This window comes from Notothenia rossii, assembly GCF_949606895.1.
Source record: "Notothenia rossii genome assembly, chromosome: 5".
In the NCBI taxonomy this organism is placed as follows: domain Eukaryota; kingdom Metazoa; phylum Chordata; class Actinopteri; order Perciformes; family Nototheniidae; genus Notothenia; species Notothenia rossii.
In genome coordinates, this window is record NC_136903.1 from 62271825 (window position 1) to 62293546 (window position 21722).

Here is a 21722-nt window from a genome sequence, read left to right on the forward strand (position 1 = left end):
TCTAAAAACATTCTTAAAATGTTTGGTGATAACTTTCTTAAGATGTTTTTGATAACCTTCTTAAGATGTTTTTGATAACATTGTTAGAACATTATACCCTACTGTTCTTAAAACGTTTTCAGCGGGATGTTTCATTTTGGTTCCCAGAATGTTCTTCTGAAAGGTAGGATAACGTTCTCTAAAAACGTTCTGAAAATGCTTGATAATAACCTTTTTAAAATGTTTTTGATAACATTGTTAGAACATTATGCCCTACTATTCTTAAAACGTTTTCAGCTGCAAGTTACATTTTTTTATGTTGTCAGAATGCTATTATTTTAGAGTAGGATAACGTGCTTTATCATTCCGATTTATCAGAAGTATTTTAGAGGTTGGTTATGGCGGCAGTGGGAAACAGTTGTTCCAGGGTGGGTAGAGAGTAGTGATGTTATGTATTGTGCCGAGGCTTCGGAGCGTGTGTCGAGTAATCGCCAAAACATTTTGTGAAGCATGTATCGAGGCTTGTATCGTTTTGGGCCAGTAACGTCATCGATGACAAACGAAGCCTCGCTGCCTGTCTATACCACGTGACTGCTTCAGAAAGTGATTCCGATCGGTTGAACCCATGGTTGAACCGTTGAACCACAACGCTCATAATACACATGGATGTATAATAAGAACCATGGAATGGAATGGAATTAAAAGAGCTCAGACCCTCACTTATATAGAGGTCGGAACATATCATAAGTATAAATAGATACAAGCATAAATAAATGTAGGAATAAAAACATGAATAAATATTTTAGAATGTTTTCAGGGAACTTCAGTGTGTGTGCTGTGGCTCAGCTAGAAAGCAGTTGACTCACGACCGCAGGGTCCCTGGTTCAACGACTGAACAATATAAAAGCTACAGCTAAATGAGATATGTAGTTAATAAATGTATTCTTTGATATGGTTTAGCCTTTCTCAGGCTACAACATGGTTAAGTGTATGAATATTATTAAGGAATACAAATCCCTCTTTGCAATGTTTACCAGCCTCCTTAGGCTTTTCAATCACAATCAATAAACTGGAATAAAAACAATATTGTTAAATTGTAAATATGATTTAATGTTCGTTGTTTAGAGTTATTCTAAGGCTTTACTCATTGGGAACTCGGTATTAGATACAGCACACTTTTGAGATGTCCAATCTGCCTGTTTTACACACTTTGACCAACAGGGGGGTTTGTGTTCAAATGAAGCCCATGATGAAGCCTCATGAGATGAACCCTTTTGCGAACCAATTGGCTGGAAAGCTTCAAAGCTTCATAAGGCTTCATCTCGCCATCACTAGTAGAGAGGCCTGGCTGGTCTTGGGAGTGTGGAAGGCCTTGGATTCCTCCTGGGAGAGACATAAAAATGAGTGTGAGGCAACAGCAGGCAAAGTTGTCAAAGAATATGCTGGTAAAAAGCTAGAGCGCCACGCAGCAAACCGTTTAGGCAAAAATCAATCAGGGAATGAGTGCAGGCTGCAGGCTTTCATAGTTTGGCTGATGAGCAGGTTGCAGGTGTGGTTGATTGGAGATTGCTCCCAGCCGTGTAGAGCAGACCAGCCGGCAGGGGGTTGGGGGGGAGAGAGAGAGACACACAGTAGAATCAAACACATACAAACACTAACAGGGGTTTCAGGGACAGGCAGTGACAGTCGGTCTCAAATCTAAAGGGTGCAATAACGATTTTTATCCAATATGCATAAACAGCGGACACTGTTTATACGCAGCCCTCACAAACCACACACGGCCAGATAACTTATCTAACAGTTAGAACCTACATACGAGACACAACCTTTGTAGTCAGAAAAAAAGTGTGATTATTTTCTGATATTTTACACATATGATTGATATTATGAATACTGTGGGCCTAATATTGGCATGCCAATTCGTTTTTATATGTCCTATTCATCGTCTCAATGCGCTCATACATCTTAAAAAAGTTATCACCAAACATTTTAAGAATGTTTTTAGAGAACGTTATCCTACCTTTCAGAAGAACATTCTGGGAACCAAACTAAAACGTCCCGCTGAAAACGTTTTAAGAATAGTGGGGCATAGGGGTGCAACGGTTCACAGAATTCACGGTTGGGTATGTACCTCGGTTTGGGCGTCACGGTTCGGTACGGGTTCGGTTCAACAAGAAAAAGCAAAAACAAAGTCCCAAATGCATAATTCCAGGTTTGTTTTTTATTTATTTTGAACAGTAGTGCAAGTTTCAGTTAAAAAATAAGGAACTTTTAACATTTTGAATAATTAACTTCATTACACAGTGAAAAACAAACAGTACCACACACACTCAGGTGGCCATATTATCTATAATGGCTGATGTCAAACAAAAAGGTTCAATAAGCTGTAAAACTAAAAAGAATGTCTTGAAAATATTACAAAATAAATAATAAGATAGTGTTTCTATCACTTTCAATCACAATCAATAAAGGCCGGGTCCTCTACTATTGAATAAGGGCGCAGCATAGCCGTTGAAAAACATATAACAAAAGCTTCCGTTATTTATTTTGGTCTCACGGCTTTCATGTCTATTGGCTTCTTAAAAGCAGCGGGGATAAGCTGTTGAACTGCTGTTGTCTTTTGCCGGGCTCCGTTGATTGGCAAATCTGGGTGATGCCTTCTGATATGATTTAGCATGTTTGGCGTGTGTTACCATTAGCATACCGCACCGCTGTCGAACAACGCTGAAACACCGTCCTCGTCCGATCCACCACTCCATCGTTATTGTAGTCCACAGGGAACCCAAAATGTTCCCACATAGCTGATTTAAAAGAAGCAGGTGGGTCTTCTAGCTCCAGTGTGTTATCTGAACTCACAATACTAACTTTTCTTCTTCTTGTAATTTGTTTGATTTGTTGTGTTTTCTTCTTCTTCTTCATTTGTTGTTTAAGGGCAGCTGGCAAACAGCTTTTAGGCACAATACCGCCCCCTGGATTATATATAGTGTAGTGGATACTGCCCTGAATGACAGATTTTTATCCCACTCGTAAAAAAAAGGCGTATTCGTCGTGTGACTGCAGGCACCGAACCGTGACGTCCGAACCGTGACGGTACGGGACGAATACGGATACGTTACACCTCTAGTAGAGCATAATGTTCGAATAACATTATCAAAAACATTTTAAGAAGGTTATCAAAAAAATCTTAAGAATGTTATCACCAAAAATGTTAATGTTTTTAGAAGCGCTATCCTACCTTTCAGAGGAACATTCTGGGAACCAAAATAAAACATCCCGCTGAAAACGTTTTAAGAATAGTAGGGCATAATGTTCTAACAATGTTATCAAAAACATCTTAAGAATGTTATCACCAAACATTTCAAGAATGTTTTTAAAGAATGTTATCCTACCTTTCAGAAGAACACTCTGGGAACCAAACTTCCTGCTGAAAACATTCCTAGAACAGTGAATGGTAACATTCTCAGAATGTTTTTAGAACCAAAAATGTCTAGCTGGGAACTCACACATTCCACCGCAAACATGCAATATCTGCTTACAGCTTATCATGAATTATGTGCTTGTTGGTTTTTTTCAAAAGGAAAATGTGGTGACATCAGATTTTTTCAAACATCCTTTTCAAAGAAATGCAACACGTTTGTTTTTTAAAGCACTCTACAAATAAATCTGACGTTGACCATGTTAATATTTGCCATCACAGGAACGTTTTATAAAAAAATAATAACCTCCTGAAAATGTTATCCGAATGTTGCTTTGAAAATGTTCTTCTTTTGTTATCATGTAACATTTAGGGAATGTTTTATAAAAGAACATCTGTAATGTAACAACGTCCAAAAAACAGGCAAAACGTTCCACTTTTGTTAACATATCACATTAAAGGAACGTTTTATAAAAAACTTTCTGTCTTGGCCATTTTTGTGGCATACAATGCAAAGAATGCGTTTTGGTTGAAGATCCTATATAATAATCCAAGTACTATGGTTCTGACAGGCAATCAGTGGTCACCTAGATTTCCAATTCTACGTGGCACACGGCAAGGTTGCTGTCTCCGCGCTTCTGTTTGCAATTTCTCTAGAACCGCTTGCACAGAAAATAAGACTATCCAAAGAAGTAAAACAGATGGCTGTAAAAGACACAAACCACAACATTTCGTTATATGCGGATGATCTACTACTGTACTTGGTACGAGGTACCAATTAGGCTTCCTAAGCTGTTAAATATCTTTACCCAATTTAGTTCAATGTCTGCTTACAAGATCAATTTGAATAAATCATGTCTTTTACCCCTCAATAGTGCCATGGTTGAACTAAACCTAAATACAGAATTGCAGATTGTCCAACACTTTAAGTATTTGGGAATCAATATATATATGCCTCATTAGACACAATAGTAGCAAATAACTACAAAAGAATGTATACAACAATTAAAGATGACCTAAAAAAAGTGGATTAATATAACAATTTCTTTAGCAGGACGAATTTCAATCATAAAGATGAATGTTCTACCAAGAGTCAATTTCTTAGCTAGTATGTTAACTTTATCTCCACCAGATGCTTTTTGGGACAAACTTCAGAATAGGATTTCAAAATATATTTGGAAAAACCAATACCCAACAATCAGATACAAAGTTCTACAATATGACAAAAACAGTGGAGGCCTTAATGTTCCCAATCTCGAGCTCTATTATTATTCCTTCACGCTTCGAGCCTTGAAAAACTGGATTGATGAAAGCACCAATGTACCTTGGATTAAAATTGAAAGAAGTATAGTCTATCCCCTTAAACTTGGTGATGTCTTATTTTCTGCCATGTAGTCATATGACTGTATGCAAACATTTGGACCAATTATTGGCCAAGCTGTGAATGTGTGGAAACATGTAGAGAAATGGTACAATTGGTCTGTATATTGGCATAGTAACATACCAATTTTTTACAACCTGTTACTACGTATTGGAAGAAAAAGCAAACCAATTCCCACAATGGCAAACCCTAGGAATACATTATCTTTCTGACATAACCAACGACAACGGCTTGATGTCCTTCCAATAACTGAAAGACACGTATAATGTGCCTGGCTCTTCTTTCTTTTTCTATTTGCAACTACGTACTGCCATGCGCACATATGGAGTTCCTTGGAATCAACCTCGGCCAACACATCAATTAGTTAAGGTCATACGTTTCTTTAAAACATTATTAGAACCTGTAGGTAACGTTAGCCAAAGTTTTGAGAACATTCCCTGCTAGCTGGGTTCTCTCTTGCCGGTTATACCACAAGGTGAGTTGTTACGACCGGCCCGTTGGCCACAACAGGAAAGTTAAAAAAGAGATGCTCAAAGTTTCCAAAAATCACGGCACCTTATTTGCAACACCAAAAACAGGAGAGGATGGACGAGGGGAAAGGATTACGGAGGGAGTCCTTCTGCAGCCGCCTTGGAGAGAGTACTGACGGCCATGTGACTCCGGGCAGCTGGGCGTAAATAGCACCTCGGCTCCGGCCAGGTGTCCCCGATCCCGCTGATTGGCCTCTTCAGCTCCACCCCATCGCAGGACCTGCAACACACTCACAGGCCCCTGGCTCTGGGGCCGTCACAGAGTTCCTTTTTATTTCCAGTTTCTTCACACACATGCTCTCTCCAGTACAGGCTAGCTCTGAGTGTTAGCGATGCTAATGTAAACACCGACCATATTATGTCCAAAACAGTCGGTTATTGTTTCTGATAGCAAGATTCTGATAGTGCTGTGGGTCCGCATTGCCGATATTATGTCAAATCGCTGCAAATCTGGATCAACTCCGTTGTACCCCCGTTTTTAGAGATTTGGGTACGTAGGAAAAGAGAGAGGGTTTTATTTTCTGACGCTGCGTGAGTTCCCTGACACACCGGGGACACATATTTATGTATAACAGACATCAGAAAGTGCATTTTGCACGATAGGTCCCCTTTAAAGTGGGCCTGTCACTTTGAGCACTGATATGTTCACATTGAATGTATTTCACAATCAATTCTTGATATTAAAGCAAAAGGTTACGAGTCACTGAGGGTGAGATAGTTTTTCATGCAGATGGATTAATGCTTTCACATACACGTTTCAAATTAGCAGAGACTGATAACAATATTATACAAAAAGTGTTTAGTAAAAGAATACAAATTAAATAAAGCCCTGTGGGCCAAGGAAAAAACTCTTTCGCCAATGCTCCGTCACCCTGTTTAGTTTTTTGGTCCAAACGTTTTTTGGTCCAAACATTCCTCAATCACCGAATATCCTCTCTAAATTTAGTACAGGATTATTTGTCTATCTCTCATTCACAGATTAAACGTTCCACTTTAGTTTAATGAGCCATACACATAAACAGTGAGAGGACTAACTAGCTTCTCAAAATTTTATTAAATGTTAGAAAATAGACAAATATCTGATGGGTTGTTAGTTTTTTAGGCTGTGACCCAAAGACAAACAACCCCAAATTATGGAGATTTTCACTGTAGACCATGACGAAAATTAGGTATTTCTACCCCCATTTTTATAATTTGTGGTTAAGGAGGAAAAGAGAGGGTTGTATTTGACTCTTTGTGAGTCTTCTCACACACCGGGACACATATTTATGTATAAAAGACATAAAAAATTGCATTTTGCATAATATATGACCTTTAAGAAACATCGTTTTCTCAGTAGTTGGTGGAAACCACAAGCAGAGCTAAAAAGCATGAACATTAGGCTTGTATTCAACGTAAAACAATATTTAGTACCCACTGAAGATGTAATGTACTGTAATGCTTGGGCTTTGTTACTTGTATCAACATTACAGGTAGTTTCAATTAAAGTTAATCGCTAATTGGAACTATATTAAAAAAGGGCAAAAGAGACTGAAGGCTGTCTTAAAATACGTCATTCTGCTGCATTTCCTCTTAAATATAAAGGAATTTAGGATTTGAGATTGTAATACTTTACCTGGTGTTTGACTCCTACATTTGTATGCAAATCCGGTTTTTCAGGGCACACATCCAAACACAATCACTTGCTTCCAGGAAAGACATTACGAGTAATATTTTACTCTTTCCAAAAACACTGCAACACTTTTGCAGTGTGCGGAGCCTGGGAGCTGGCCTGATTATGCTGTTTGCTTGTTTATGAACAACATTTTGCCCTGCAGTATCTGCAGGTGCTCGCTTTCTACCGTCTCAGGAGTCCATAGCCGTCCGGATGATGTTTTTCCTCCCGGAGCTAAAACAGACATCTCCTATTCTCCAACAGAGTTAATTGCTGCTGAATTATCAAAGCTCTGCTCTAAAATGAAAAATAAGAAAATATATTCATTGTTTTGCCTCTGGGATTTAGTTCCAGCTGTATAATAGCATATGCATATGAATAAGTCTTTCCTCCAATTCTAATACGTGTTCTAGTTTTTTTTTTCCTTCTTTCCAATCCCGCCTTTTTAAAATTGACACACTAACAGGAGAAAGGAGGAAAGTGTTAAGACAAAACTGGCTCATGTCAAGCGCCCTTTCGGAGTCGTAGAGTTTTGGAAGGACAACACAAATCCAGACCAAGATTACATTAGAGGTTAGCGACAAAACACTTAAAGTCAGAGGTAAAACACATACTAGTGTAACCATGACCTTTACCATGAATTTATATCTGATTCGAAACAATTATTCAAAAATTACACCTACGGTGGCTGGGAAGTGCAATGGACAATTACAAAGTGTGAAACACTTTAACAAAGCTTGAGACAAATTTACATTTTATAAAACAAAATTACATTAGCAAAAACACTTTTACCAAGGATAAAACAATTTAACATTAACAAAAACAAACTAACAAAATGCAAAACACTTTAGCATTTCCCGAAACACTTTAACATTTCCCGAAACACATTAACATTTCCCGAAACACATTTACAAACCAGAATCAAACCGGAAGTGACGTGACGTGACGTGACCATAGGACGTGACGTGATTGGCTCAAATTTAAATTTGTTTCATATACAGTCTATGGTGTTACGTTCGGTAAACATGTTTTGTCCGTTTTGTGGAAACAACCTGGAACAAGTGACACGGTTTTGCCTTTCGTGTGGAGGATCTCTGGAGTGTTTAAAGGACACGGACCAGACGGGTGTACCAAGCGCACAGGGGACATCGAAACAGCCGGAAAATGCGAAACAAAGTAAGTGTAGTATTGCGCTAGCTTTGTGATGCTAATGTAAGACATGCAGTAAATAAAAGTTCAATCACAGTTTCATATCAGTCAAATACCAATCCATTTCTTAACGGAATAGCAACGCATTGAGCTAATATGTTAGTTTTTTTTTTTAGGTTTTCCGTAAACCTTAATGCACACTTGCTTTTGCTGATTGTTGGAGCTGCTAATTTTTATATTTTTATTGGAACTATTCATACCAGCAGAACAACCAGGCCGATCCTATAAACTTTTCATGGAGTACAGAAACTCAAAGTCAAAAGAGAAACAATCATTTAACTGTGGGAAAGGAAGACTTAAACAAGAAAAGAGACGAGTCCAGGTAAGCTGCATTAACCGTTTCATAGAAATCTCAGTGTCTCTGTGTGTGTCATTACTTATATCTCTGCTATTTTACTAGATAAACATAGGAATGATGTCGCCACAAGGAGTTGATTTAAAGCCTCGGAGAGTCTGTTTACAGACCCGGAGGTAGCAGCACCTGCTATACTGGAACGAGCTGTCCAGAAAATGAAAGCTTTTAACAAGGACATGGATGAAGGACCGTACGTCCTTTTGTATCCAGACTGCTCAGAGGTTGTCAATGTGCCTGGTTCAGAAAAGCCATTCACATTGGCAGAATATAAAAAGGACTTAGGAAAGGCATATGCCAGGATCACCCTTTTCATTTGCCTTGAGAAACATTTTAGAGGAGGTTTGTGGATGTTATTATTCAATATTTTAATTGTTTACATGTTAACATCCTTTACTGCAGCATACAAAATAATGTGTTGAACGTTTTGCTTTTACTACAGGGGATGATACCTCAGACTCTGATTCGGATATTGTCATCACATCTAGGACCACAGCTGAATTCAATCAGGCTGACACTGTGGTGCGTAAATGATTTTTATTTTAATGTTCATTTATTTATTTTTCATATACATTTGATTTTAAGCAGGAAATCTATATTCTGGTAAATATTTTAGAAGAACCAACTTGGCAGTTACAATTACTATCAGAAACACTCACAACGTTTCACTGTTGATAGACATATGTGTTAAGGGAACAATAATGGAAGCTGTTGATAATTGTACACTTTTACTCTCAGGTATTTGAATTTGAACCACGAAACAAAAGTACTCCAAAACACAAACCGGAAAATGAAGGGTAAGTTTGTACTTATCTTTACAAAATAAGTAATTTATCTTTAAGTGGATGATAAGAATAGGCCACAGCATTTTCTCTGGTGAACATGGATACAAAAATACCATACATGTCATGTTTAATCTAATTTCAAACAAAAATAATCTGTTATTTATAAATCTTATGGTTCCTCCTACCTCTAAATGTTACTTAAAACTCAACTATACCCTGTATCATGAGGTTAATAATTTTATCAATTTTATCATGTTTCAGGAAGGCACTTGGACATTCATCCACAACTCAGCCTGGACAGGTATTGAGGCAGATTGTGGAAGCCTGATGTTTCTAATGTTCAGTGTTGTTTTGTTACAGACATTTGTATTTGTATTTCAGATAGTAATATCTGATACTGAGGATATGGGTCCACCCAAAACAAATACAGACAAGACTACTTGCTACAGGTAAGTACAAATGTTTGTAACTCACTTACACGAGAAAGACATTTTTGTTTGTAAGATGTTTTAACATGGGAATGATCACTTCCTAACAGTACATACACAGACCTGTATGCACCATGTGTTGAAGAAGAGGACGAAGAGCTGGTTGCAGTCAACATGACGAGTTTATTGGACACTGAAATGTAAACGGACAGCTATTACAGTGGCATTACATTTTTTTTCTCTGTACAATATTTCTGGTACAACATTTTTTTTTTTTAACTGTTTGTGCACTCTCTGGAATATCCACTAATAAGGTCACTTTTTTTCCTTTACAGGGAGGAGATGAACATTACATTACCTGCCATTATTGCTAACCTCTCACAGCCTATTGATCATGGAAGAGTCAGCCGGTTCCACATTTCAAGGGCTAATGTTTGGGATGGAGCAGTCAGAGGTTTCAAGCGTACATCGTATTCAGAAAACTGTGACATGCTGGTAAAATTCACTGATAATGCTGGTGTTTTCGAAGAAGGAATTGACTCAGGTGGTCCCAGGAGAGAGTTGTTATCTCTACTGATGAAGAATCTGAAAGACCGGCCCATTTTTGATGGGCCAGACGGACGCCGCTTCTTGGTCTACAATGCAAATGGTATGCATACGGTTAGAAATGTACTAATACAATTGTTAATGATCATTAACCATATATATCACATGACATATGATTTGTTGCTTGAACAATTTTTCCAAAACGTTGAGTTTCATTACAGTACATTAAAGTATATACTAAATAATGTTTTAATTTTGCAATATGAATACATTTATTCACAGCTGTTAGGGAGGATGAATACTACTTGGCAGGAAAGATGATTGCAGTGTCAGTTGTGCATGGAGGTCCAGGGCCACATTTCCTGTCAGAAGATCTTGTACATTATCTTGCAGGCCAGCCTTCATTCAAAGCAACAGTTGATTTAATAACTGATGAAGAAGTAGGGAAAGCTTTACAAGAGGTGAGAATTGCATACAGCAACAGTGTGGTAGGGTGGATTATTATGTAGTTCCTGCAGTGTTTTGAGACATCTTTACTTTACCTTTATCACATACACCGAATTGGCTTCATTTTTTGTTTTGTGATCAGAATCAGAATACCCTTATTAGTCCCACAGAGGGGACATTTACATTGTTGGAGCAGAATAGAGCCAAAGACAGCTTAATGTTACCTAAGAAGAATGATAAAAAACTAGTAAAGATACACAAACACAATTTACAAAAAACACATCCTGTAATAGAGGATTTAGCAGCCAGGTATATATTGCACAAGGATAGTAGTAATAGTAATATATAAATCTTGCAATGGAACAAAAATGGCAAGAATATACAGTACATGCAGTTATTGACTGGATTGTTTATGTCCATTTTATAATTTTCAGATTGAGAATGCTGCCTCAGTGGATGCCTTGCGAGAAATGACCATGAGACACAGCACAATGTTACAGACAGCAGGTTGTCTGAGACATGTGGCTTCTGTTGAAGGAAAGAATGATATTGTGTCAGACTACCTGCTCCAGTGGTACATTATTGGCCGAAACTCCTCGGTAATTGAGAGGTAAGATCATATTTGTATTCATGTGATTTTTTTTAAATGTATGTAAGAATCTTTTGTTTAAAATGCCTCATGGTCCCCCTCTTTGGTTTATTCTATGTTTATCTGTTAGCAATTAGTCAGTGTCAAAATGTGTGCCTGTGTAGTATAACTGATATGGGACGTCCGTTTCTCCTTTCCCTGCCTGTCTTGTGCCAATCTTTAAGTGCTCATGCCACCCCCCCCCTTGTTTTAGGTATTAGGTTATTTAAATGTGACTTTGTGATGAAACATTTTTTTTGTTCACTCTTCAGATTCAAGGAGGGTCTTTCAGCCCTTCAGTTTTTAAACGCACTACAGCAGCACCCTACTCTGCTGGCCCCGGTCCTGTGTCACTCTGAAAAGCGACTTACTGCTCTGGAACTTGAGCGACTCTTCAAGCCTGACCTCAGTCCACCAGGGAGTAACAGGAGGCTTAGGGAAAGTCAAACTTTGGGCTACTGGGCAGACTATCTCCTCGATTGTGAAGGTTTGTAAATCGCTGTTTTTATAACTATTTCCGGAAACACATTGCCAAAATGTATCTGAACATGTTTTCTTTGCAGAAAGCCAGACTGCTGTGTCTTTGGAAGATGTTTTGATGTTTGCGACTGGGCTGACTTCACTTCCCCCATCTGGATTTGAACCATCGCCAGGAATAGAGTTCGTTGATGACTCTCCATTCCCAATGGCAAACACATGTTCCAACACATTAAAACTACCACTCCTTGACGCATACAATGTGTTTAAGTCCCAAATGGACTTTGGAATGCAAAATTCTCCAGGATTTGGCTGTTTTTAAGTCATGTGACTGGATGACCCATAGAGTACAGACTCTATGAAGGTTGTTCATAGAGTAAACACTCTATAAAGGTTGTTCATATAGTTGTTGTTAGATGTGAAAGTGTTTTTTTTTCTTCTCACAGCTCATGTTGTCCATTTAGTTTGGGACAAAATCAAAGTATTGTTCTATACCTATACAATTTTTATAAATACTCTGAACTTTGCTATACATATTTCACATTGCCACCCATAGCTTCTTTGTTGTAAATCAGTCATTCATTCTCAGGTTTCCAGTGAGTCCACATGGTTGAAATAAGACTTATACAGAAATGTTCTTTCTGCACACAATTACGCAGAAAATGTAACATGACATGTCAAAACACTTGTGAGGCCCGAGACTAGTCAGTGGCAAAACATCCACGAGACAGCTAAAGTCAGAGTAGAGACAACTATAATGATTTAACTGTGTCTCAATTCAAGCACTTACTTGTGTTAACTTGAGTGCATCCAAATTAAACATAGCAAATTTCACTATGAGGATTAATGACTCAAAAAGGTCAAAGTGTGTCGCACACTCAACATCTTACGTTACCAAATGTACGCGACAATCCGTGATTATGGTTCAACCTGATCTCACCAGAATGCGTGACTCCTCCACGACTGCTTAACACCGCATTGCGTGGTGGAGTCACGGAATCTTTTATATTTGCGTGTCGGCACCACGCAAACAACCCCAATGTAAAGTGAATGGGGCTCCTTTGTCGTGGTGCACACACGCATTTCTACAACGTCCTGCAGTGAGCTTTTTATTCTATAAAACGTTTTTAAAATCTACTTTATAGCTTGTAGTAACTCACGGGAGGCTTCTTTTATTTTATTTGTATTCATAATAATTTGTATTTTTCGTCAGAATGTATTATGGTGCATTATTTACCAATGTTTGTTCTCAAAAAACGGTGCATTTTTATTAAATTTGTTATTTTTTAAGGAAGGCCAGAGCTTCACCTGTGTCAAATAGATTGTTCCCTTTAGTTTACGTTATTTAAAAGACAATTACATTCATATTTATTCATTAATAGTAATAATAATCATTTTTTTTATAACAACGATAAACCAGAAGAAGATGCCGTCGTTACCACGGCAACGTTATGTCGCGCTTGACGGCAGTGACGTAGCCACGTGACGTTGCCCACGATCACATCACTTTCATTCATTTCATCTCACAACGGACTACACTAAGTATCTAAAATCAAGGGGAGTTTATTTCTTTAAAACACGAAATTATATTGCTTTTATTTATTCCACTGTAGCACAGTCTCTATAGCGTTTCATTCCTGGATATTATGTTGAGTTTTGTAGTGTGTTTAGCTTTTACAATAGGGTACGCGCAAGCTAGCGGCCACGTTCAGCTAGCCTCCGGCTTTCCGGTCAAAGTTTGTAGCTGGATAGCATTTATAGTTTAAACAGCTAAATAACATTAGCTGTCCCCGGCACAGTTGGATAGTGGAGGTGCCTGCTAGAAAAATATGTTTAAATGCTTGTATTTGCCCATGTGTTGTAAAGACAGTGTTCAACACAGAGTTGTAATAGTGGAATCGGCGATGGAGTGGAACAAAAATGTGGACCTGTTGTTTTTCCAGAGGATTTGACTGGCCAGGACATTGGGATTGTTACATTGTAGAATTAAAATATATAGTAGAAGATATAAGATATATAAATTATAATAAATTATTATTGCATAATAGAGTAATGCACAGATTAATTATTATTGCACTCTCTTCATTTTGTGTATTGTTTGTATATTGTGTCTGTATTGTTTGTATGCCATGTCCCCCATAATATAACAATATGCACAGTATAAATTGTACTAAATTATTATTGCCTAATAGCCTAATGCACAGATGTTACTGTTATTCTAAATAATCCTAATCATGTTTTTATTTTTCCTGTTTTACAGCTTCTTTACAACTCGATATCACCAACACACACATATCCACACACACACACACACACACATATAAAACCAACGGCACTTTTAAGAGCCACTCTCTCTCTCTCACTGTCTCTGTCTCTCTTTCTATCACTCTCTCACTTTCTCTTTCAATCACTCTCTCACCTTCTCTTTTTCAATAGATCTCTCACTTTCTCTTTTAATCACTCACTCTCTCTTTGTATGCCATGTCCCTCAACCCTGAAGTGAGGGTCTTTGAGGATCCCAATGAGGCCACGATGCACATGGCTGCATTGATTAGCGAGGCTCTTGTCCGTGAGGCCAGGGTGAGGCTTTTCATGATAAGCAAATACCCAAGTCTGTAATATAATCATTGCTATTGCTTTTTATTGATGTAATGTAAAGGGTCCGTTAGACCTTTTTATGCAACCGTTAAATAATTGCTCAAATATAAGAGCTGCTGTCTTATGTTGTATTACAACTTTGTTGTTGATCTCAACCTCTGAAAAAATATAGGCCACTGAAACCCCTGCCATCCCTCCGAAAAAGAAAAGAAAAAGCAGGAAGAGACCCCTTTCTAATCCAGTGGTCACACGCAGACGTGAGAGACAACGGGAAACAAAACGCTCCGCATCAGGTTTGTTCTTTACTATATCATGATTTCTAAGTCTAAGAATAAAGATAATTCATAACAAAGTTATTTTGGTGTACACAGTATGAAATTATGTAATGTAAAGATACCTCTTGACAAATCTGTTGCAATGTTTAAAACATTTTCAAATTAAATCAAGATATTTTAAGAGCCCGTGACTGATAATTCTTGCTTGTGTTGTATTTTTTTAAATGTGTACCTCGATTTGGATAAAAGTATGGCAAATGTAAATTGTCATCGTGATGCTGTGGTAATATGTTCTTAGTTTCATTACCTGCAGTCCTTACAGAGCATTTTCATATTACAATGAATTGGTGTAATTTTAGATTGATTTAAGGGTTAAGCAAAAATGACTGTCTCTGCAGCTTCACAAGCCAGAAGAGACGATCCTGTGCATGAGGAAGGCCTTCAGCTAGAACATCAAGAGTTTGGTAGTCTTGGTGAGTATATCGATTATAACAGCAGTTGACTGGCACTACAGTTTTTCCCAATTTTTGCATTTTTATACTCATCTAGTTAATCATAATAAAGTATTGAGTGTTGACTGTTTCATGACAAGTGAATGCATATTTGGTATAAGTATCACTTGCTAATAATGCTTTGGATGCATATGATGATTCATAGCATGTTGCTATTATTAGTCCGCATATATTTTTCCAACTCAAAAGTGTTTCAGTATATTACCTTAATATCCATCATACCAGTTTTAGGGTGGCGGCTTAAAAGCTGTTTTATTTTTTAGAAACACATCTCCAAGAGTTAAGGGACACCCTAACTGCAGTCCAGGTTCTGGGGGCAACAGACGGAACGGTTTCTGCCTGGGCACAAAGGCAGCTTCTCACAGATGTGAGAATGAAAACTGCTAGGCCAATGCTTTTTAATGCAAAACTCTCAGCTGAGAGAATAGCCATTCAGAAGTGCCACAGATGCTGTGCAGAAGAAGCGGCTATTAGGTGCCTGGACTGTGTTCCACTGGACATGGAGTTCCTCTGTGCAACCTGTGACATGGAGGCCCACAAGAGGAATATCTTCCATGACAGAGAAGCTGTGTTCAATGGATTTCTGGAGCCCATTCCCCCTACAACTGCTGTGGTGGATGAAAATGGCCAGCCTCAGTTTTGTGAACAAAGTATGTAAAGATTAACATTACATTACAATGTCCCATTATAGTGTAGTTCCCAAAATTAAGTGTGAATGGGAAGTGTACATAGCTGATTGAAAAAAGTATGATTGTTTTTTATTAGGGCTGCAAGATATGTGGAAATGATGCAACATTTTATTGAATATCTTGATAATCTGGAGAATTAAGGAAAAACTGTAAATACAACCTTCCTAACTTATTTTCTATATTGCAGTATGTCAACTGCCTGTTCCTACTCAAAGGTCAATCTGTGAATGCTCTGATGACGTCACAGTTACTCCTTGGAAGCATATTTCTGTGTTCACCATCAACGGTAAGTTGTTCTGAAAGCCCTTCTTTTTGTACAAGTAGTATTGTACAGCAGAGTTTTACCACTTTGTGCAACGCAAAGATTTTTATCACCTGGTCATTTTCAGACAACATCCAAATGCCAAGTCAAATAGCTAATACATCATATATGCACATCTATGTATTAAATACAATATTTTAAGGCAAACTCACAGTTTTATTCCCGAAATATCTTTACTTTGTCCATTTGTTCACAGGACGATACAATGTCTGCTTGCCTCGGAAATCCTGTCCATCCTGCTCTGCAGAATGGACTCCTGAGGTTAAAGACCTGCTTTTGTATCGGTATTGGCCAGCTAGCACCAGCTGCCAGACGCTTTACAAATATGATGTGTTCACCTCATTCGAGCACATGAAGGTGACAGCACCAGCCATGTCCAGGCAGGCATTTCTGAAAATGTTGGAGCACAGATCTCTTCAAGCTGGACGGGTAAATCTGCCTGAATCACACGGAAACATACAAAAAACAATATCATATTACTGTATACTGTACCATATCATTAATTGTTGGCATTGCTTTCAAAATAATTACTAATCCACTTTTTTAAAATCAATATACAGACAGGTAGCATCTGTGCTGATACATTTCAGCGAAGCTTCTTCGAGTTTTGCTTCTGTCAGTACAAACAAGAGGATATGTGCCAGGTCCATCACTTTGTTTGTCCAGCATGTTCTCCAGACATGTTGGCTGTCTGCTGTGATGGAAACTGCAAGCATTACTGCTTTTCCAAGTCAAAAGGGTATGTATGGTATTAATGAAAATGATAAAGGACACACCGCTAATACAAATAGTAGCCCTTGGGGTTGTGTTTGAGTAGCCATAACAGACATTAAAACAAATCATAGTAATGTAGTGCTTTGTGATTTTTATTATTGACTTGTATGTTAACTTATCATGGACAGGACTGAGGAGCCGCCAATCCATGAGGGCTTGTTCCTGGCCAAGGACGAGGAAGTCGCAACATTTGTTGGCTTTGTCAGAGGCAAAATGAAAAGTGTACTTTTTTTTTCTTATTATGATAGTTGTAGTTACACCTGGGGTGTTCTTTTTTGTATATGTCAAAACTTGTGTGTAATAAACTGACTTTATAGGGAAAGGATAGTGCTGTCTGTGGGACTGCCAAATTCACCGCTGGCAGAGAGATGTCAAAAAAGTCTGGTGCCCAGTTAGACGAGGAGGGCATTCAAGTGGCAGTTTGCAGGTATGTATTTGTAAGTGTGTCTGTGTGTGTATATGTGTTTGGTTCTTGAGTCTGGTCTCATTATTTCAGTTTTAATAGCAATCCAAGTCTAAGTCTTTGTAAGAATTGGAAGCATTAAACACTTTTGATGGTGAAGCGGAATTTATCCATCATTTGTAGTATCCAAGTGATATTTGTTGTTATAGCCACCTAGATGACAGAGATGAGTGCTTAAGTCAGGCCTTGCTGTGTCAGTTTATTATTAACAACTAGATTTTCTTATGATTAATCAGACATGGGTTTCTCTTACGAGGACTGAACCACTTCCGTGGAGAAATATACGCTTACCCAATGTTTCACAAAAAAGAGATGTCCAAGAAGGCAAATGTTGACTTCTTCTGTATGGATGTAACATGCAGGTAATCCTCACTGTCATATTGCACATCCACAACAATGTTTAAAATGGCCTATGCCTGAGCAGTCATTTTAGATGTTATTGATATTGTTGTCATGTCAATTAAAAGTTTATCTTTGGAACACTCAATCACAAAATGCTGCTCCTGCTTCTTAGGTACTGGCTATACCTTAACAAAATAGCCGGGGGATTACCAGAGCTTCTGCCGTTGACCGAAATGAGGCCATTTCTTAGCGTGATGCATGCTAAAGCCCATACAGCAAAATGCGAGGTACATAACATCTTTAATGCAAAGGATTTTTAAATGTTGTGCATGGCATGCCTTATTGGATATCAAACACTTCTAAAGAAATGCTACATAACACTACTTGCGCTGTGTTGCAGGTGAGATGGGGTGGCAGAAGTCAGGACGGAGCAGGAAACACATTGGGAGAGGAAGTAGAGCAGGTATGTTATTAATGGCATTATTGTAACTGTATGGATACAAGAAGTCTTAATAGAAAGCAGTACAAATATGTATGTGTCATCTCAGTGACAAGCCTGTTGATTAGTTTCAAGCATATTCTTTATGTCTGAGTTCAAATGAAAGATAGGCAGTTCATATGTTCAGCAACACTAAATGCATGCATATTGTAGGAAGTCAGTACACAAGTTTTCTCTTAAACCATCCAGTTCAAGATCTATGATGTGTAGGTAATATTGTTATGTGATGGTGACCGAACATTAATTGTAACATTCATTATAGGTGAACAGCTTTCTCTCCAGGGCAGCTCTGGTCACAAAATACATTACAAAAGCAGGTTGGTATTAACACTACACACTGTGATAAGGCAGCCCTGATAAGTATTTTACAGAGAGTTCCCTCCTTAAAAACATTATTGGTGTATTACTTTACTGTAATGACCAGTTCAACAACCTTTCAACGATTGGGTTTAGTCATGTCTATCAGGTTTTCACTCAGTATTGCCTTTTTGATGTGAATACTTACTTTTTTGTTTGTGGATATATTTTTTGTCTTTTTTAGGAAGAGTGAACATGCTTACTCAACAGGCCATGGGTTGGAACAGAAGGAAGAGGGACAACCTTCATCAAGTTTTAGCCCACAGATATGTCAAAGTAAGGGCAAATTACAATTGTCTTCTCATCTGACATTACCTATTTATGAAGGATGTCTGCAATGTAACCTCATAGCTATATACATTATGTTCTCCCTTATCCACACTTCCTCTTGCAAGTCAGATGGTGTCATGGAATGTTTCAACTGTTCTTCTGAAGGTCTTGTACTGAAAACTGGTGTTCTTTGCAATATGGTGTTGCATGGCGCTTTTCGCTGACATTTTCTTTTTTTGGTAAAGATCACAGAGAGGGCAAAGATGGAAGCTGCCAGCTTCAGCGACTTCAAAGAGGAGCACAACCTTGATCAGGAGACCATACAGCAGTGGGTGTATGATGTCAGGCAATGGGCGGTCACAGGTAAGACATACCACAGGTTTTCCATATATACATCTGTTCATTACTGTAAGTTTAGAAACACAATATAAGTTGGCCATATGTTGAAACTGAGACTGTCACTGATTGTATCTCTTCTCCAATTGTTTTTTTGCAACTATTTAGAGATTCTACGCCCCAGGGTGTACTGAAGGACTGAGGGGGGATATTGAGAACATCACCGTCACTCTTTTGCGCAGGAAGCAAGATCTGTATCTTCAGCATGGTTTGGTGTCAAACGTAGTTATTGAAATTACACTTCGAAAACATTCTGGCACCATGACACAGTTTTGTTTCCGTTTCACTTTGCAGACAGCAACCAGGCAAGGCAAAGGAAGAGGAAGAGAATGAGAGAGCTGAAGAAGAAGCTTCGCGAAAAAGTTGTGCAATACAACACCGGAGTGCAGGAAGAACAGATCGACGAGGAGTTGGCTTGCAGTCTGACAGAGGGCTACATCTTACCATGGGAGAGGCATGCAAATGGTAGGATAATTGCTAGTTTGGTTTGATCTTTTTTTAGCCTATACCAAAATATGAAAGAACCAATGCTATCGCTACAAAGATTTGTGTCTCAGAAATGAAAATCATTCTGTAATAATATAATATATTAATAAATATTCCTTGTCCACTACTCCATTCCTTTCCTCAACCTAAAGGCAACACCTTCAGGTTGAAGAGGTCTGTCTTTGATCAGGTAATGCTGGTCAGACGTTTGGAGGAGGAGCAGAGCATCCTGGTGAAAGAGATGTCGCAGCACATCATGTTCCTTCTGAAGGAAGTGCAAGAAGTGGAAGCACTCAGAGGACAGACTTTGGAGGGCATCAAAACCAGCAGTGTGTCTGAGATCTTAACATTTGAATATTTTCATCACTTCTTCAACACATTGTATGTCTTACATAAGTAAAACACATCTGTCACTGTGTCAGGCCGAAGTGAAATAGTAAATTACTGAAACTATCATTATCAAGATCATAATCGATTATTTTCTGTCTATTGACTAATTGTTAAGCACTATCAAACATTAATCAACATGTCCCGTTTGGCACCCAATATATATATATATAGTAACATCCTTCAGTTTAAGATGGATTTACCTATTTTGTAGTGTTTTTACATATGCAGCATTGTACAATGCAAAGAGATTTGCAACTGTCATGGTTTGTTTACATTGAGCCCTTTTTCTGTGTGATTATCCCTCTACAGATTTCGGTGACCTGACAGAGGATGCTGCACATGGGCTCAAAATTGTCCTCAGTCGGAGGTGGCACTTCCTCAAAAGCCAACACAAACAGGCTGTACATGCGTACAGCGGTGTAGCCGCTTTGGAATGCCATGATCTTCAATTACAGCAGGACATTGAGGAGTCGGATGACAATGACTACACTAGCCCTGAGTCTGAGGAAGAAGACCTGTAAAGGTTTCTGCCAAGCAACACAGAGGCACTGGAGAGCTCTTTCACAAGCGACGTGTCATGTCCACACGCTGGTGCACGCCATAATAATGACAAAACACATTTAAAACACACTTAAAGACATAGAAAATAAAGACAGAATGGAGCGGCTCGTCTGGTCTTCAACCTTCCAAAACATTCCCACACCACGCCGCTCCTCCGCTCCCTTCACTGGCTTCCAGTAACTGCCAGAATCCACTTCAAGACAATGGTACTTGCGTACCATGCTGTGAATGGATCTGGCCCTTCCTACATCCAGGACATGGTTAAACCGTACATCCCAGCACGTGCACTCCGCTCTGCATCGGCCAAACAGCACGCTGCACCCGCACTGCGAGGGGGACCCAAGTTCCCATCAGCAAAAACATGTGGGTTTGCTATCCTGGCTCCAAAATGGTGGAATGAGCTCCCCATTGAAACCAGGACAGCAGAAAGCTTACACATCTTCCGGCGTAGACTGAAAACTCATCTCTTTAGACTCCACTTCGAGCGATACAATTATTAACATATAATTACTAACAAAGAACTACTAACAAAGTACTAATAACAAAGCACTTATATACTAACAAAGGACTGGCTTATCTAAAGCCAGTTGAGTAGCACTTTAAATGTTTTGGCTCTATGAAACCTGATGTACTTATATGATTCTGCTTTCTTCAAGTTTGTATCTTCCTGGTCGAATGCACTTATTGTAAGTCGCTTTGGATAAAAGCGTCAGCTAAATGCAATGTAATGTAATGTAACATTATAAAACACTATATATGAGAACGATATGAAACTATGCACTTGTTTCGCCCGAGTTCATAGTAATGTGAAAATGTGTTTATATTTTGTACTTCCGTTTATTTAAAGCGCTTTGACTTGCTGATGTGTATGAAAATAAATTGCCTTGCCTTTATATTAAACTGCCTCTTATTACTCAAACAAATGCTATACAATGGTTGTTTTCTTGTCACTGCATT

The 21722-nt window shown here is 38.5% G+C and overlaps 2 protein-coding genes across 5 annotated transcripts; both read left to right on the top strand.

The window, feature by feature from the left end:
- Positions 1-7975: 7975 nt before the first annotated feature.
- LOC307038855 (G2/M phase-specific E3 ubiquitin-protein ligase-like) lies at positions 7976-11849 on the top strand (the record flags this gene model as incomplete). Its single annotated transcript, XM_079680530.1, has 10 exons — positions 7976-8135; positions 8963-9042; positions 9259-9317; positions 9567-9606; positions 9687-9754; positions 9844-9933; positions 10069-10382; positions 10562-10740; positions 11161-11336; positions 11627-11849. Exons 1-10 carry the CDS (start codon positions 7985-7987, stop codon positions 11847-11849), a joined length of 1380 nt encoding a protein of 459 aa, XP_079536656.1. The 5' UTR covers positions 7976-7984.
- A 1247-nt stretch (positions 11850-13096) lies between these two features.
- LOC307041761 (uncharacterized protein) lies at positions 13097-20143 on the top strand. Of its 4 annotated transcripts, XM_079685282.1 has the most exons (18): positions 13098-14411; positions 14602-14722; positions 15103-15177; positions 15480-15866; positions 16093-16191; positions 16424-16656; positions 16788-16966; positions 17130-17223; positions 17319-17428; positions 17701-17826; positions 17979-18093; positions 18207-18269; positions 18568-18622; positions 18847-18938; positions 19178-19295; positions 19437-19536; positions 19623-19793; positions 20005-20143. In XM_079685282.1, the coding sequence occupies exons 1-16, from the start codon at positions 14313-14315 to the stop codon at positions 19460-19462; spliced, it is 1992 nt and encodes a 663-aa protein (XP_079541408.1). In that variant the 5' UTR covers positions 13098-14312; the 3' UTR covers positions 19463-19536; positions 19623-19793; positions 20005-20143. The 4 variants fall into 4 exon arrangements, with proteins under 4 accessions (XP_079541409.1, XP_079541408.1, XP_079541410.1 ...); XM_079685281.1 differs by having other exon boundaries at positions 13099-14411; positions 19437-19793; XM_079685283.1 differs by lacking the exon at positions 17701-17826 and having other exon boundaries at positions 13097-14411; positions 19437-19793.
- Positions 20144-21722: the final 1579 nt, after the last annotated feature.

What these genes read in the sequence shown, in the direction of transcription:
- LOC307041761 (XM_079685282.1), top strand. Translation starts at nt 14,313, where the DNA reads ATGTCCCTCAACCCTGAAGTGAGGGTCTTTGAGGATCCCAATGAGGCC. An exon ending in CTCTTGTCCGTGAGGCCAGG is followed by an intron (nt 14,412 to 14,601) that starts GTGAGGCTTTTC and finishes GAAAAAATATAG; the next exon opens with GCCACTGAAACCCCTGCCAT. An exon ending in TGTATGGATGTAACATGCAG is followed by an intron (nt 17,827 to 17,978) that starts GTAATCCTCACT and finishes CCTGCTTCTTAG; the next exon opens with GTACTGGCTATACCTTAACA.